We start from the raw sequence: 18,790 nt of genomic DNA on the forward strand, positions 1-18,790 counted from the left end.
ACAACCACCCATTACAGTCATTTTTCACCATATAATGAAGCCTCCCCCTGACTGTCTATGTCTCTATGAGTCACCACACTGTATGCAAACCATATGTGTCCAAAGTTAGGTCCCACAGGGATTTACCATTATACAGTAGTTTACATGTAGACAATGTTTACTGCCTGCCTGGCTGGCTGGTGGAGGATCCCTGTCTGTCTGACACACACTAAACAAGTGGAACCAAGAGAAGTGACGTCTTTTAAAGAAGACATTACAAAGACGAAAACCGAGAGAGGTTCTCCTGTGCTCCCCTTGAGTATATTCAGGTTTTATGTTTGTTTAGTCTGATGTTTGTTTAGTAGTCTGATGTTTTGTTTATTAGTCTGATATTTTGTTTAGTCTGATGTTTGTTTAGTAGTCTGATGTTTTGTTTCGTCTGATGTTTTGTTTAGTCTGATGGTTGTTTAGTCTGATGTTTTGTTTAGTCTGATGTTTTGTTTAGTCTGATGTTTTGTTTAGTCTGATGTTTTGTTTAGTCTGATGGTTGTTAAGTCTGATGTTTTGTTAAGTCTGATGTTTTGTTTAGTCTGATGGTTGTTTAGTCTGATGTTTTGTTTAGTCTGATGGTTGTTTAGTCTGATGTTTTGTTTATTCTGATGTTTTGTTAAGTCTGATATCTTGTTTATTCTGATGTTTGTTTAATAGTCTGATGTTTTGTTTAGTCTGATGTTTGTTTATTAGTCTGATGTTTTGTTTATTAGTCTGATGTTTTGTTTAGTAGTCTGATGTTTTCTTTAGTCTGATGTTTTCTTTAGTCTGATGTTTTATTTTGACTCATGTTTTTTTGTTTTTCAATTAATTCACAATTGTAAAGCGACTTTGGGTTCTTGAAAAGCACTATATATGTCCCATGTATTATTATCATTATTATTATAATTATTAGTATAATCATTATTATGATCATTATTATCACCATTATTATCATTATTATTAACATCATTATTATCATTATTAGTATAATCATTATTATTATCATTATTATTATTATCACCATTATTCATTATTATTATCATCATTATTATCATTATTAGTATAATCATTATTAATATAATTATTATTATTATCATCATTATTATTATCATCATTATTATTATTATCATTATAATAATTATTATTATTATCATTATTATCATCATTATTATCATTATTAGTATAATCATTATTAATATAATTATTATTATTATCATCATTAGTATTATTATCATCATTATTATTATTATCATTATAATAATTATTATTATCATCTTTATTATCATTATTATTATCATCATTATTATCATCATTATTATCATATTATGATTATTATCAGCTTTATCATTATTATTATTATCATTAGTATCATTATTATTATTATCATCATTAGTAGTATTATCATTATTGTTATTATCATTATTATCATCATTATTATTATCATTATTGTCATCTTTATTATCATTATTATTATTATCATCATTATTATTATTATTATCATTATCTTTATTATCATGATTATTCTTATTATCATAATTATCATTAATATTATTATTATCATTCTTATTATCATTCTTATATCTGGCAGGCATACACATGCACTTGTACTTGTGCACGCACGCACGCACACACACACGCACGCACACACGCACACACCAGGTAAACTACCTCTCTCAAAGCATAAATGTATACCATTCACTCTAATACTGTAGATAGCAGAATGTTCAAATGCCAGGGCATTGAGGTCAAATCATGTCTAGTGCTGTTGAATGATCTCCCCAGGGCTGTGATCAGAGCGTTGTGATCAGAGCGTAATGATCAGAGCATTGTTCAGTCTCAACAACACAAGTGACACAGCACCATCTGGAGCTGCTTTTTCTACCTTGATGCTCTACCTTGGTCCAGTGAAGTAAACATTGTATGTGTTCTCCTCTCACAGGACCATCTCATTCAGCTGCACCATTACAGCTCATCCCTGGTTCTTGTTGGAATCACATAAACCACTAGCATGTCTGTCAGCAGCTCTGTCACGGTGCTGGATCACTGGGGTGAACACAGCCAAACCAAAGACATATGGGTTGTGTCTAGCTTGTGTCTGTGGATTGATGATGACGACATGAGAGTGCAGTGAGAAGTGCATTCAGCCACAGAGTGGGTGTGTGAGCTGTGTGCATCTGTGCTGTCTGGCAGGTTCAGTCTTAACATGCCTCACCAGGACAATAAACCTGACCTCACATTGGCTGTACTGAGGACCACTACTAGCTACTTCCTGACATGTCCTGGAATAACCCTTGAAGAAGCCATTTTAAAGTCCATCATGACCTTTAGAGATCTTATAACAACATACTGTAGCACCGTACAACACTGTACATAAAACACTGCTAGTGTTCAGCTGCACCTGTGATGTTTATCTTTTAAGCTGCCTATCACCTCAGGGAAGGGAGTGGCACCTCCTAACGCTCGATGACACCCCAGTGACATCACACCTGTTCACAGACAGGTAAAACACATTTTACAGTACTCACCCGAGCTCCTCTCCTCCCAGCAGGACCAGGTAGACCCCGGGGGCCAGGAGGACCCTTTTATAGAGAGAGAGAGACAGGGAGAAAAAAGAGAAGAGAAAGGACAAGAGGAGAGAGAGACACATACGTCACAGACACGCAAATAAGTTCTAAATGAGAACTGATAGCATGCTGTTTAAAGTATAGGCAGATGTGGGGAGGTGGATACTGTGTTTACTATATGTAAGAGAGGCCAATGTTCTCCAAACCAGTAATGGCAAAGCTTTTAGCCAGTTCTGGGATTAACATAAACTCTTTGTCAACGCAGGAAGAAACACATGGTATGATTCCACTTCATGTTCGTTTGGACGCAAGATGTAAAAGAAGAAGGAGAGAAAAAAGCGCAACACACATGTGCTCAACACTTTCACATTCCAGTGTTGGAGCTGAAGACTCTAGTATAGTACTGGTAAAACATGATTTTTATGTGGTATGTTATGTGGTAGATTTTTTTCCATCCCACAAATGCATAAGAAACTCCCACGAATGCACACATCCACTCCACACAGATGTGGAATACGGAGCTCACCTGTTAACTTTCAAAATACAGACATACAATGGGGCAAAAAAGTATTTAGTCAGCCACCAATTGTGCAAGTTCTCCCACCTAAAAAGATGAGAGAGGCCTGTAATGTTCATCATAGGTACACTTCAACTATGACAGACAAAATGAGATTTTTTTTTCTCCAGAAAATCACATTGTAGGATTTTTAATGAATTTAAGTATTAAGTATTTGGTCAATAACAAAAGTTTATCTCAATACTTTGTTATATACCCTTTGTTGGCAATGACAGAGGTCAAACGTTTTCTGTAAGTCTTCACAAGGTTTTCACACACTGTTGCTGGTATTTTGGCCCATTCCTCCATGCAGATCTCCTCTAGAGCAGTGATGTTTTGGGGCTGTTGCTGGGCAACACAGACTTTCAACTCCCTCCAAAGATGTTCTATGGCTAGGCCATTCCAGGACCTTGAAATGCTTCTTACGAAGCCACTCCTTCGTTGCCCGGGCAGTGTGTTTGGGATCATTGTCATGCTGAAAGACCCAGCCACGTTTCATCTTCAATGCCCTTGCTGATGGAAGGAGGTTTTCACTCAAAATCTCACGATACATGGCCCCATTCATTCTTTCCTTTACACGGATCAGTCGTCCTGGTCCCTTTGCAGAAAAACAGCCCCAAAGCATGATGTTTCCACCCCCATGCTTCACAGTAGGTATGGTGTTCTTTGGATGCAACTCAGCATTCTTTGTCCTCCAAACACGACGAGTTGAGTTTTTACCAAAAAGTTATATTTTGGTTTCATTTGACCATATGACATTCTCCCAATCTTCTTCTGGATCATCCAAATGCTCTCTAGCAAACTTCAGACAGGCCTGGACATGTACTGGCTTAAGCTGGGGGACACGTCTGGCACTGCAGGATTTGAGTCCCTGGCGGCGTAGTGTGTTACTGATGGTAGGCTTTGTTACTTTGGTCCCAGCTCTCTGCAGGTCATTCACTAGGTCCCCCCATGTGGTTCTGGGATTTTTGCTCACCGTTCTTGTGATCATTTTGACCCCACGGGGTGAGATCTTGTGTGGAGCCCCAGCTCGAGGGAGATTATCAGTGGTCTTGTATGTCTTCCATTTCCTAATAATGGCTCCCACAGTTGATTTCTTCAAACCAAGCTGCTTACCTATTGCAGATTCAGTCTTCCCAGCCTGGTGCAGGTCTACAATTTTGTTTCTGGTGTCCTTTGACTGCTCTTTGGTCTTGGCCATAGTGGAGTTTGGAGTGTGACTGTTTGAGGTTGTGGACAGGTGCCTTTTATACTGATAACAAGTTCAAACAGGTGCCATTAATACAGGTAACGAGTGGAGGACAGAGGAGCCTCTTAAAGAAGAAGTTACAGGTCTGTGAGTGCCAGAAATCTTGCTTGTTTGTAGGTGACCAAATACTTATTTTCCACCATAATTTGCAAATAAATTCATTAAAAAATCCTACAATGTGATGTTCTGGATTTTTTTCCTTCATTTTGTCTGTCATAGTTGAAGTGTACCTATGATGAAAATTACAGGCCTCTCTCATCTTTTTAAGTGGGAGAACTTGCACAATTGGTGGCTGACTAAATACTTTTTTGCCCCACTGTACATCCGGTAGGATGTATTTACAGTATGATGCAAAATGCATCATACCGGCTGTATTTTTGTATTTTGAAAGTTATACATCTTGAAAACTTGTTTGCTGACGTGCAAAACATTTTGAGACTATATCAACAATGGACTAATGAAAAAAATTACAAAATACAGTTTTTGGGTGGAGTTTTCCTTTAAAGTATTATTGGAAACTGGAGGTTTTTCAAATTAATTTGCAGTTATCATGTATCCTTCATGGGCTGCTGATCCAAGTCAAACAAACAGAGAGAGAGAGAGAGGATATCACTGGACCAACTTACAGGAAAAGGGTTCGCTGAGTGCCTTGGCTCTGGATGGGTAATACTGATGACAATCTGACTGCTATGACACTGTGTTCACAATTTACCAAGCTGCTAAACAGCATGAAAGAGTCTGACGGTCAGGTCATATAATACACACAGACAGTCATGGAAAAACTATTTGAGATAATACAGAATAATAAATGAAGAGTGTGTGTGTGTGTGTGTGTGTGTGTGTGTGTGTGTGTGTGTGGGGGTGCATTTCCAAGGGAGTCCTGCACATTCTATTCCTCTCTGTCAGTATCAGAGGGACAAAGAGATAATGTCTCAGAGACAGAAACAGCTGGTTGATCATGGAGTCACACTCCTACACACACAGTGATGGAAACATTGAGTGCACTACTACCGCCTTCTTCTCACCAAAACAACAGGACCAAGAGAGACAATGATTCTTCTTTCTTTCTTTATCTGATGATAATATTAGCAGCGTGATGGCTGCATGTTGTGCCTAACAAAACCCTAAAACTGGGAGTGTATTCAACATTTCACACGGCCCCTTATGTCTTTTTGCTTTTACATGTATCTTTATGGCATGTGCCATGTAATATCTGTTCATTTGCTTTCTACTGTAGGTAACATCAGACTGAATGCTGCACTCACCATTGTTCTCTGTGGTTGAACCAGGCTAGGTAGCACTAATAGTACCAGCAGTGAAATGTATTTCAGATAGAGGAAGTGACTCATGAAGGCGATGATTGAGAAATCTGTACTTCCTCCCTCTTTGAAGTGCCTTTGAAGTGTGCAGCTGGGGTGAACTCCCCCAAACATCCTCCTCAAATCCCAGTGTTGAGTCAAACTGGATCTCAATGGTACCCGATCAAAATATCATAAATGTTAAAATCAGCATAGACCAGCCTACATTTCAAGCTGGTCCATGCTGGTCTATGCTGGTCTGATGCTGGTCAAGCTGGTCTGACCAGTATGGTCTAGCTGGTCAAGCTGGTGATGCTGTTGACCAGCATATTCAGTTATACTGGGGATGCTGGTATGCCGGTGACCAGCTTTTGCAGTTATACTGGTGATGCTGCTATGCTGGTGGCCAAACTGGTCCATGCTGGTCTAATCTGGTCTAGCTTGTCTGCAAAACCATGGCCATCATTATCATATTTCCCAGCATGCTCTATTGCAGTATGATTATTATATATTTTTTCAATATCTGTTTTTTTATGCTACACAAAGATAAATAACATACATTTTTCTAAACTAATCCAATATGTTAGTTGGACTTATTGCACCTGTTACCAAAATGGTTGTTCCAGTTTAGATGCTTTAGGTCGTCTCATTTAATCATCTCACCTTTCCAACCCTGGCAGTCATTCTGAATGCAGATTGTGGGTGAATAAAAGTTCACATTTTTGGATATCCCCGCTCTGGCTGGATTCCAAAAGAAATTAAACATCACTTTGCAAAGCCATCATAATAAGGTGACTTAATGCTTGTTTTGCTAGTGACCAGGATATGGAGGTACGCTGTGGACCAGTTTATGCTGGTCACCAGTGTCCAAAACACAGCAAAGGCTAGTGGTCACCAGCAAAAACACAGTGATGGCTGGCCACCAGCAAAAATACAGCAAAGGCTGCCCTATGCTGATTTATGCTATTTTCTTCAGCAGAGTAGGTAATTGCTATTGTAGTTATTTCTAAATTACTACCTGCTAAATAATGGGCTGTAAAAGTATAAATACATAGTTATTGTATACATGATCCTCCCCTTCTATGGAATACCCACCGCCCTCATATGTCATGTCTGATAAAACATTTTACCTGGTACTTCAATGATAGATGGAACAGATAAGGTTAACTTAACAAGTAAAGACCAATAATGTCCAACTTATCACATGGAATGTTCAAGGCTCCTTGAGGGGGAAAAAAAGCATATTGTTCTCAAACACTTAAAAAGATTGTCAGCAGATGTGGTTTTCTTGTAAGAGTTACATTTAAAAAAATGTTAAAAATGTAACGTTTAAAGAGGAGCTGGGTTGGAAAAGCCTATGTTGCCACCTACTGTAGTAACAACAGAGGTGTAGGCATCCTGATAAATAAGAATACACAATTTTCCCTTATATCCCAGCACATGGACCAAGAAGTTTTCTAATGCTGAATTGTACCTTAGATTATGAAAGATACACATTGATTTCATTGTACAGTATATCCCAACAGGGGTAAATCTGGTGGTTTTAGAACCAATTAAAGCTATATTAGATCAAATCCAGACAGGAGCTATTATTTTAGCAGGTGACCTTAAGCATACATTCGATAAGATTGGCAGATGTTGTAATAAAAAAGTCAAATTTACTGTTGGGAGCCTCCAAAGCGGCTGAACATTTTTATCTCTACAAATAATTTACATGACGTCTGATGTCTGGAGATTACGATTCCCAACAACAAAATACATTTTTTTTTGTCAAAGTAAGAAAAGCTACTCAAGAATTGACTACATTTTTATTTTAAAAAATGGACTCAACAATTTACTGGATTCAAAAATGTATGTAATAGTGATATCGGATCATTATTCACCAATAGAAAATGCAGTTAGCGACAGAATTTGGAGAATGAAGAATGCGCATCTTCTGGACTCTAAATGTATTAATTAAGTAAAAAATGAAATACATTTAAAAAACTTTGCCATTACAAATGTAGACATAGAGGACAGAGAAAAGCCGACCCCGACATCATTTGAGATGACTTTAAGGCATGCATATGTGGAATGATAATATCATATCCTGCAAAAGTAAATTATGATTTCAAAATTAAAAATAAATCAAAATAAATTACTCCTAGAAAAATCCCATTAAAAATCTTTACATTTCTGAACTTAAGCAGGAATACGATCTTTAACTTTTGAAGAAAGCCAACAACTACATGTTAAACTCAAATAAAGCATACTTCTTAATGGCAAATAAACCTGGTAAATAAAGTACAGTCGTGGCCAAAAGTTTTGAGAATGACACAAATATACATTTTCACAAAGTCTGCTACCTCAGTTTGTATGATGGACATTTGCATATACTCCAGAATGTTATGAAGAGTGATCAGATGAATTGCAATTAATTGCAAAGTCCCTCTTTGCCATGCAAATGAACCGAATCCCCCAAAAACATTTCCACTGCATTTCAGCCCTGCCACAAAAGGACCAGCTGACATCATGTCAGTGATTCTCTTGTTAACACAGGTGTGAGTGTTGACGAAGACAACCAGTACAGAGCTTGCTCGGGAATGGCAGCAGGCAGGTGTGAGTGCATCTGCACGCACAGTGAGGCAAAGATTTTTGGAGGATGGCCTGGTGTCATGAAGGGCAGCAAAGAACCCACCTCTCTCCAGGAAAAACATCAGGGACCGACTGATATTCTGCAAAAGGTACAGGGATTGGACTGCTGAGGACTGGGGTAAAGTCATTTTCTCTGATGAGTCCCCTTTCCAATTGTTTGGGGCACCCGGAAAAAGTATTGTCAGGAGAAGACAAGGTGAGCGTTATCATCAGACCTGTGTCATGTCAACAGTAAAGCATCCTGAGACCATTCATGTGTGGGGTTGCTTCTCAGCCAAGGGAGTGGGCTCACTCACAATTTTGCCTAAGAACACAGCCATGAATAAAGAATGGTACCAACACATCCTCTGAAAGCAACTTCTCCCAACCATCCAGGAACAGTTTGGTGACGAACAATGCCTTTTCCAGCATGATGGAGCACCTTGCCATAAGGCAAAAGTGATTACTAGGTGACTCTGGGAACAAAACATTGATATTTTGGGTCTATATCCAGGAAACTCCACAGACCTTAATCCCATTGACAACTTGTGGTCATTCCTTAAGAGGCGGGTGGACAAACAAAACCCACAAATTCTGACAAACTCCAAGCATTGATTATGCAAGAATGGACTGCCATCAGTCAGGATGTGGCCCAGAAGATAATTGACAGCATGCCAGGGAGGATTGCAGAGGTCTTGAAAAAGAAGGGTCAACACTGCATATATTGACTCTTTGCATTAACTTCATGTAGTTGTCAATAAAAGCCTTTGACACTTATGAAATGCTTGTAATTGTACTTCAGTATTCCATAGTAACATCTGACAAAAATATCTAAAGACACTGAAGCAAACTTTGTGGAAATTAATATTTGTGTCATTCTCAAAACTTTTGGCCACGACTGTTCACTACAGTGCATTCGGAAAGTATTCAGACCCCTTGACATTTTCCTCATTTTTTTACGTTACAGATTTTTTTGTATTAACTAGTTTTTTCCCCTCATCAATCTACACATAATACCCCATAATCGAGTCTTCTTGGGAGTGACGCAACAAGCCTGGCACACCTGTATTTGAGTAATTTCTCCCATTCTTCTCTGCAGATCCTCTCAAGCTCTGTCAGGTTGGATGGAGAGAGTCGCTGCACAGCTATTTTCAGGTCTCTCCAGAGATATTCGATCGGGTTCAAGTCCAGGCTTTGGCTGGACTTGAGGACACTCAAGGACATTCAGAGACTTGTCCTGAAGCCACTCCTTCATTGTCTTGGCTGTGTGCTTAGTGTCGCTGTCCTGTTCGAAGGTGAACCTTAGCCCCAGTCTGAGGTCCTGAGCGCTCTGGACCAGGTTTTCATCAAGGTCTCTGTACTTTGCTCCGTTCATCTTTCCCTTGATCCTGACTAGTCTCCTAGTTCCTGCCCCTAAAAAACATCCCAAACAGCATGATGCTGCCACCACCAGGCTTCACCGTAGGGATGGTGCCAGGTTTCTTCCAGATGTGATGCTTGGCATTTAGGCCAAAGCGTTCAATCTTGGTTTCATCAGACTAGCGAATCTTGTTTCTCATGGTCTGAGAGTACTTTAGGTGCCTTTTGGCAAACTCCAAGTGGGCTGTCATGTGCCTTTTACTGAGGAGTGGCTTCCGTCTGGCCACTCTACCATAAAGGCCTGATTGGTGGAGTGCTGCAGAGATGGTTGTCCTTCTGGAAGGTTCTCCCATCTCCACAGAGGAATTCTAGAGCTCTGTCAGAGTGACCATTGGGTTCTTGATCACCTCCCTGACCAAGGCCCTTCTCCCCTGATGTCACGACTCCCACCGAAGGTGGCTCCTCTTCCTGTTCGGGCGGCGCTCGTCGGTTGTCGTCGCCGGTCTACTAGCCATCACCGATCCCTTTTTCCTTTTCTGTTCATTTGGTCTTATTGGTTGCACTTGTCTCTTATTTTGGTTTCTTGCTTCATGTCTATTTAAGCCTGTTAGGCCTGCCTATTTTTGTGCGGGATTGTTTTCTGTTAGTCAGGGTGTGCGTGTTTGTGTTCCTGTCCGTTTGTGCCCTGTGTTGGGTCGGACTATTGTTTTGGGCGTTTGTTTGGGAATCCAAATAAAGTCAGTTACCCCAGTATCCTCTGCTTTCTGCACTTGACTCTGCACCCACCACTCCAGGCGATTGTGACACCTGATCGCTTAGTTTGGCCGGGCAGCCAGCTCTAGGAACAGTCTTGGTGGTTCCAAACTTCTTCCATTTCAGAATGATGGAGGCCACTGTGTTGTTGGGGCCCTTCAATGCTGCAGAACTTATTGGGTACCCTTCACCAGATCGGTGCCTCGACACAATCCTGTCTCGGAACTCTACGGACAATTTCTTCGACCTCATGGCTTGGTTTTTGCTTTGCTATGTACTGTCAACTGTGGGACCTTATAAAGACAGGTGTGTGCCTTTCCAAATCATGTCCAATCAATTGAATTTACCACAGGTGGACTCCAATGAAGTTGTAGAAACATCTCAAGGATGATCAATGGAAATAGGATGCAGCTGAGCTCAATTTCGAGTCGCAAAGGGACTGAATACTTATGTTAATAAGGTATTTTTAAAACCTATCTTTTGTACATTTGCTAACATTTCACTTTGTCATTATGGGGTATTGTGTGTAGAATGCTGAGGATTTAAAAAAATGTAATCCATTTTAGAATAAGGCTGTAATGTAACAAAATGTGGAAAAAGTCAAGGGGTCTGAATACTTTCCGATGGCACTGTATATATATATATATATATATATTTTTTTAGCTAAACAGGTGGGGCTCTGCCCCACCTGCCCTGACTGACGGGTCGCCACTGACAAGTATACTCGATCATAACAGACTTAATATGGGCAAATAAATCTTCCTCAGTCTGAGGGTGATTTAAAACATCCAGACTTGGAATTGTATCAACTCGCCACCCAAGGCTTTTACTACAGACATATAGTTAAATGCACTAAAGAGGAACAATGGGTACATATTGAAGATGCTCATCCTCATAATCTTTTTACGTGTTTGTTTTCAAAAGATTAAGCTAAGAACATTAACAACTTCATAGTTAAGAACACCATAACAATATGGAAGAACATTAACAACTTCATAGTTAACAACACTATAACAACATGGAAGAACATTAACAACTTCATAGTTAAGAACACCATAACAATATGGAAGAACATTAACAACTTCATAGTTAACAACACCATAACAATATGGAAGAACATTAACAACTTCATAGTTAACAACACCATAACAATATGGAAGAACATTAACAACTTCATAGTTAACAACACCATAACAATATGGAAGAACATTAACAACTTCATAGTTAACAACACTATAACAACATGGAAGAACATTAACAACTTCATAGTTAACAACACCATAACAATATGGAAGAACATTAACAACTTCATAGTTAACAACACCATAACAATATGGAAGAACATTAACAACTTCATAGTTAACAACACCATAACAATATGGAAGAACATTAACAACTTCATAGTAAACAACACTATAACAACATGGAAGAACATTAACAACTTCATAGTTAAGAACACCATAACAATATGGAAGAACATTAACAACTTCATAGTTAACAACACCATAACAATATGGAAGAACATTAACAACTTCATAGTTAACAACACCATAACAATATGGAAGAACATTAACAACTTCATAGTTAACAACACCATAACAATATGGAAGAACATTAACAACTTCATAGTTAACAACACCATAACAATATGGAAGAACATTAACAACTTCATAGTTAAGAACCTCATAACAATATGGAAGAACATTAACAACTTCATAGTTAACAACACCATAACAATATGGAAGAACATTAACAACTTCATAGTTAACAACACCATAACAATATGGAAGAACATTAACAACTTCATAGTTAAGAACCTCATAACAATATGGAAGAACATTAACAACTTCATAGTTAAGAACCTCATAACAATATGGAAGAACATTAACAACTTCATAGTTAACAACACTATAACAATATGGAAGAACATTAACAACTTCATAGTTAACAACACCATAACAATATGGAAGAACATTAACAACTTCATAGTTAACAACACCATAACAATATGGAAGAACATTAACAACTTCATAGTTAACAACACCATAACAATATGGAAGAACATTAACAACTTCATAGTTAACAACACCATAACAATATGGAAGAACATTAACAACTTCATAGTTAAGAACCTCATAACAATATGGAATAAAATTAAACGGGTTTTACAAGAACCAATATCACTCCTTAAAAACATTACCTTATGGAACAATCCTTGGATAGTTTTTCAGAATTCACAGAGAAATTGGTCCACATAAATAATTTAAGGCATAGAAACCATAAATTACATGGTAACAGGAAATAGATTTATTTCCATGACAGAATTAAAAAGTAATTTTGGACTGACCAATGTAGATAGTTTCAAATACAGACAACTTACAAGTTACATGTCACAAAATTTTGATTTGAAATCTTTTGGACATCAGAGCAACCTTGAGGGAATTGTATTTGAGTTCATACGATAGAGACATTGAAGGCTGCTGAGGGGAAGACAACTCATAATAACGGCTGGAATGGAGCAAATTGAATGGCATCAAACAAATGGAAACCATATATTTTATGTATTTGATACCATTCCACTCAGATGCCACCAACCTCCTGTGGATAGAGAAGATATACAAAACCTTGCATAGAGCATATCCAACTGACAATCTCTTAGAAAACAATATAAACAATTGGAACCAATACTTAAAAATAACTGATCTTGGCACAAGATGGAGGGAATGTTGGAGCATAACTAACAAAATTACAGTTAACAAAAATGTAGGCTTAATCCAGTATAAACTAATGTATAGAATTTATTATACAAGAGACAAAATTCACAAATTCTACAGCACAATGGCAGAGTAATGTCTTAAGTGTAAAACTAATAATAACTCAATAATCCATACTTTCTGGGAACGCTATAAAGTCCGGAAGTTGTGGATGGAGCTAGAAAATTGGCTGTCAGAAGTATTACAATGTAAACTTACTTTCAATTCATCTGTCTGTATCTTTCAAGACATGGCTTATGCGGTTGTACTGAGAGACCCAATGGGCTATATGATTTCAATTTTCGGAAATCGGTATTTTTGGGCGCCGATTTTGCCTTTTAAAAACAAATATTTTTATACCTTTATTTAACTAGGCAAGTCAGTTAAGAACACATTCTTATTTTCAATGACAGTCTAAGAACGGTGGGTTACCTGCCTTGTTCAGGGGCAGAACGACAGATCCAATCTTGCAACCTTACAGTTAACTAGTCCAACGCTCTAACCACCCGATTACATTGCACTCCACGATGAGCCTGCCTGTTACGCGAATGCAGTAAGCCAAGGTAAGTTACTAGCTAGCATTAAATTTATCTTTAAAAAACAATCAATCAACGACAGTCGTTGCTCCAATGTGTACTTAACCATAAACATCAATGCCTTTCTTAAAATCAATACACAAGTATATATTTTTAAACCTGCATATTTAGCTAAAAGAAATCCAGGTTAGCAGGCAATAACCAGGTGAAATTGTGTCACCACTTGCGTTCATTGCACGCAGAGTCAGGGTATATGCAACAGTTTTGGCCGCCTGGCTCTTTGCGAACTAATTTGCCAGAATTTTACGTAATTATGACATAACATTGACGGTTGTGCAATGTAACAGGAATATTTAGACCCATGGATTCCACCCGTTAGATAAAATATGGAACGGAATAAACATTTTGTTTTCGAGGTGATAGTTTCCGGATTTGACCTAAGGCTCGTATTTCTGTGTGTTTATTATAGTTAAGTCTATGATTTGATATTTGATAGAGCAGTCTGACTGAGAGGTGGTAGGCAGCAGCAGGCTCGTAATAGTCAAAGGTATATGGTTTAGAGAGAAATAGTCGATGCGTTATAATTCCTGTAATAACTTGCGGCTGAACTTGAAAAGGGTTCCTTCGTTATTTTACCGTTCATGTCTTCCATAGAGAATGTCTTGATGTACTTCAAATAAGGTCTGTGTTTCGTGCAGGTTAGGGTGCAGGTTAGGGTGCAGGTTAGGGTGCAGGTTAGGGTGCAGGCTTAAACCGCCTCGCCGTTTTGATACCCGTGTAAATCTCACTAGGATAAGGTAACGTTTGTCAACATATTTTCATAAATCCACTCTTCAAAAAAAATAATATTTGCTTATATTTAGCCAATATTGATCAGAGTTACCTTGTCCTATGGATATCTACACAGTTATAAAATTGGCAACGTGGTGTAAGCCTACACAAAACACAGACCTTATTTTAAGTGAATCTAAAAATATCCTATGGAATAAATGAATGAAGGAACCGCTTTTCAGATTTTGCTGGAAGGTGTCATGGGAATTATGTCTCGCACTTTGGTAGTCAATTCTTACCATTCCATTATTAAAATAGGATTTCCTGCATATAGAAATTACAGTTTTTGTTTTCAACATTCATCACAGGTAACTTAAACTTCAGTATCATTGTCACTTCAGAGCTGTGTGTGTGTGTGTGTGTGTGTGTGTGTGTGTGTGTGTGTGTGTGTGTGTGTGTGTGTGTGTGTGTGTGTGTGTGTGTGTGTGTGTGTGTGTGTGTGTGTGTGTGTGTGATCCTACATCCAAAACATGGAGTCTGTTAGAGAGAACTCAACAGTTAATGGCTGCTCTCATTTTCACAACACATAAATCAAGGAGGATGAAAAACGAGTCAATATCTGACTCCTTGAATTATGGAAAAGAGTAATAGTCTGGTTTAGTTGGCCTCCTAAACATTTGTCTACCAGTCCTAGGCTCATGTAGTTGAATGAGAGAAACAGAAGTTAGACATGGACTTTCACCTCACGGTAAAGGTGTAATCTGCAATAATTTGATGGTCAAATAAATTACAGATTGTGGCTTCAAGTCCTTCAGGAGAAAGATTGAGCCGCAAGACTGACTTAGAAACACCTCAATCAGCTGTCATTCCCAGGCTGCCATAGGGTCATAAGCAATAGATCAACATCGCCGATATGACAGAATGGTATAGTCTTGTTCTCCTTGAAGAGAAGAAAAGCTACCTCTACAGCTAGCTGACATCAGCCTGTTTGATGCTCTTTTGTCATTAGGCTATAGGGAGCAACCCTCAGTTATAAATGACTCCCCTCCCCGCTTACACAAGAGTATGAACGAGTCACTGGCATTATTTCAAAAGGGGAATGACGTGTTATTTTAACCACCTGTTGATACATGAAAAAAGAAAAGTGCTTGGACACGCCCTCACCTTGCCTCTAAATCAATACAAGGCCCTGGAAAAACATTTGTGTGTTTAAAAGAGAGGGCCAACAGAACACTCAAGACCTCATCACCCTAAAGTAGGCTTCATTAATTATGCATTGTAATTTTCCACTATTGCTCATGCACGCCTCTGCTCTGACTTCCGGGAAACACACTACAAAGACAAGTTTCTAACATTCTCATATCTGTTATTAGAATTTATGAATTCCAAACACTTACCGGAGGACCTGGGTCTCCTTTGGGGCCAGGAAAAGCCTCGTCATAGTCTCTGTAGAAGTAGTCTGGTTCCTCGTATCCATAGTCGTAGCCTTCCATGCCCACATCGTAGGCCCCTTCCTGGCCATGCTCCTCTGAGGTGTCCACCTGGTTCTCCCGGTACAGGGTGGTGCTGTTGGGTCTGAGCTTGGTGTCCACGAGGTGGTTAGTGGGCTGGGGCCGAGAGTCTCTAGGCCTGGAGCTGTTCCTCAGGCCCTCCTTCAAGCGGCTCTGCCTGACATGGGAGATCAGGCCTGGGGTGGCTGTGGTGACCTGTTGGGGCCTACTGGGGCTCCTCTCCTCCTTCTCCTCCTCCTCCTCCTCCTCTGTGTCATTCTCAGACTGGGGAGACTGCCTGGTGGAGCCCCCTGTTGGGCTGGATCCGGAGCTGGAGTTGGTACTCCTGTGTGTGATGCCCATGGCCTTCAGCCCACTTAGAGTGCCTGAGGACGAGCCAATGGGGCCTGCTGTGGGTGTATGGATAGAGGTGAGGTGCTCCAGCAGGAAGCTCTGGGTCTGGGTCCTGACCCCCAGGTGAGACTGCTCTGAGGGGCTTAAATACGGTATTCCAGACCCCTCCAGGGAGGGGCTGGGGCTGGGGGCTGATCTGGCCAGGTTGGTGGACTGCTGGGAGTCTACAGCCAGGGAGAGGGGCACCTCCACAGTCTGGGATGCTGGAGAAGGAGGAATAGGGGAGAAAGCCAGGGAGCCAGAAACCTCCATATCCAAGCTGGAGGGTGGCGGTGGCGATCGGAAAGTGTCAGCCAGCCGGCACTGTTTTTTAAGGTAGTGGCAGTAATGCGCAGCAGCCTGGGCTGAGGGGTAGATGTCCAGCTGGCATATGAGGCCATGGAACTGGGCTGCTTTAGACTTCATCCTTCCTAGGGTGAGCAGGCCTCTGGATCCGGACCCCAGCACATGTGCCCGGGTCAGCGTCTGTTCTCGCTGCTGCACCCCCCCGCAGTCCGCATGGAACGAAACTGAGCGCGGCCGCACGCTCACGGCGAAAGAGTGCTGCCACCCGTCGTGTACGTTGTAGGTGAAATAGACAGAGGCCTTTTCGCCGGTGTACACCACCACCTTCCTGGGCAGCAGCTGGATGCCAAACTGCAGCTTGTCCCTGCCGTCACGCACACTGAAAAGGAAAGCATTGTTCGCTCGCCAGGAGCTTAGGCTAACCACGACAGAAAACTCCTCCCCAAGCTCCGACGGGAACAGACCCCCCGTGGCGGCTTCAATGTGGGCGTCCGGGCTGAGTAGGACCCCGGCTCCTGGGGGAGAGGAAGAAGGAGAGTGAAGGGAGGAGGAGGGGGAAGAGGAGCTGGTCCCTGGGGAGAGGGTGTCTCTGCTGCCGGTGAGGCCCAGCCAATGGAGGATATCGACACCTGTGGAGCAGAGAGGGGAGAGAGGTCAGTTAGACAGCCAGACAGACACTTGCAACATCTTCAAACCTTACAAACAGTGATAGGAAGAGGACATTAGCATCATCACTCTACACTCTTAGAAAAGGAGGTTCTAAAAGGGTTCTTTGGCTGTCCCTATAGGAGAACCCTTTTTAGTTCCTGGTAGAACCCTTTTAGGTTCCAGGTAAAACTGTTTTGGATTCCATGTTGAACCATCTGTGGAAAGAGTTTTACATGGAACCCAAAAGGGTTCTACCTGGAACCAAAGGGTTCTTCAAATGGGTCTCCTATGGGGACAGCCAAAGAACCCTTTTAGAACCATTTTTTATAAGAGTGTAGGAGGAGGACCAGTTAGAAAAGTAGATGAAGGAAGAAGAAGAAGAAACAAAGTAAGGAACGCCAAAGAACCCTTTTAGAAGAAGCACAGGAAGTGAATGAAGTGAATAAATAGGTGGAAGGTCTGATCAAGGCTTGGCCGCCATGACATCACAGATTACCCATAATCCTCCTCAGACAGCCAGGCAGCCAGGCCAGTGAGCGAGGCAGCTGGGGGCCAGATGATTCCAGACAGGGGACTACACAGGGATAGATGGTACAGTACTATCACACAGCAGTGTGTGTGTGTGTGTATGTTTGTGTGTGTGTGTGTGTGTTTTTCAAACAGCCTGTTTGAATCAATCTGCCAACAGAGATTCATGATGCTCTCTTTCTTAACAAGCTGAGTCATGAATTTTCCTCTCTCCCAGGTGATTCCTCAAACTACATGTCTGACCTGCTGACATTGAAGTACAGCAGGAGAACAGCGTTTAAAAATGAGTTTAAAAGTAGTGGAAAGAGTTTCTCAGCATGGTAGTTAGTTAGGCTTTGAATCAGGGAATAACGGTTAGAGGGAAACATTACAATCTTAGAAAAAAGGGTTCCAAAAAGGTTCTTTGGCTTTCTCCATAGGAGAACCCTTTTTGGTTCCAGGTAGAAACTTTTTGGGTTCCATGTAGAACTCTTTGTGGAAAGGGTTCTACATGGAACCCAAAAGGTTAATTCAAAGGGTTATTCTATGGGGACAGCCAAATAACACTTTAAGGTTCTAGATAGCACCTTTTATTTGTACAAATGTCAACAGCATGGCACAATATTTTCGGAAGAGCACAATATGACAAATGAGAACAAAGAGGTATGAAATATGTTATGAACATTTAAATGTTAACATTCAAATGAATATCAAATCCAAGATGGCGTAGCAGTAGGACGTGTCTGTTTGTCCTTGTCTTATCCTGTGTAAATAGCTGGTCTTCTTCATATATACCTTAATCTCACTTTCTATCTACGAACTAAATATACTTTCCTGCAATCCGACTCACAGGCGTGTGGCACGGATCTGCTATTTTTATTCCTTATAACTGGAACTTCCATCAGGAGCAAGCCAGCTAACTAGCTACTAGTCTTTGTTAGCCACGGTTAGCGGTCTTCACCTTTTTCTCGGTCACCAGCCA

At 40.4% G+C, this 18,790-nt stretch overlaps 1 protein-coding gene across 1 annotated transcript in view; it reads right to left on the minus strand.

Annotated features, from left to right (window-relative positions):
* Positions 1–18,790, minus strand: part of LOC139409779 (collagen alpha-1(XXIV) chain) — an 89,489-nt gene that overhangs the window by 43,527 nt on the left and 27,172 nt on the right. The window contains exons 3-4 of the mRNA XM_071155156.1: positions 15,862–17,282; positions 2,538–2,591 (exon numbers count right to left, since the gene is read on the minus strand). Of these exons, the coding sequence (XP_071011257.1) occupies positions 2,538–2,591; positions 15,862–17,282 (1,475 nt within the window). The remainder of the gene's footprint in view (positions 1–2,537; positions 2,592–15,861; positions 17,283–18,790) is intronic.

Source organism: Oncorhynchus clarkii, chromosome 5, assembly GCF_045791955.1.
Source record: "Oncorhynchus clarkii lewisi isolate Uvic-CL-2024 chromosome 5, UVic_Ocla_1.0, whole genome shotgun sequence".
In the NCBI taxonomy this organism is placed as follows: domain Eukaryota; kingdom Metazoa; phylum Chordata; class Actinopteri; order Salmoniformes; family Salmonidae; genus Oncorhynchus; species Oncorhynchus clarkii.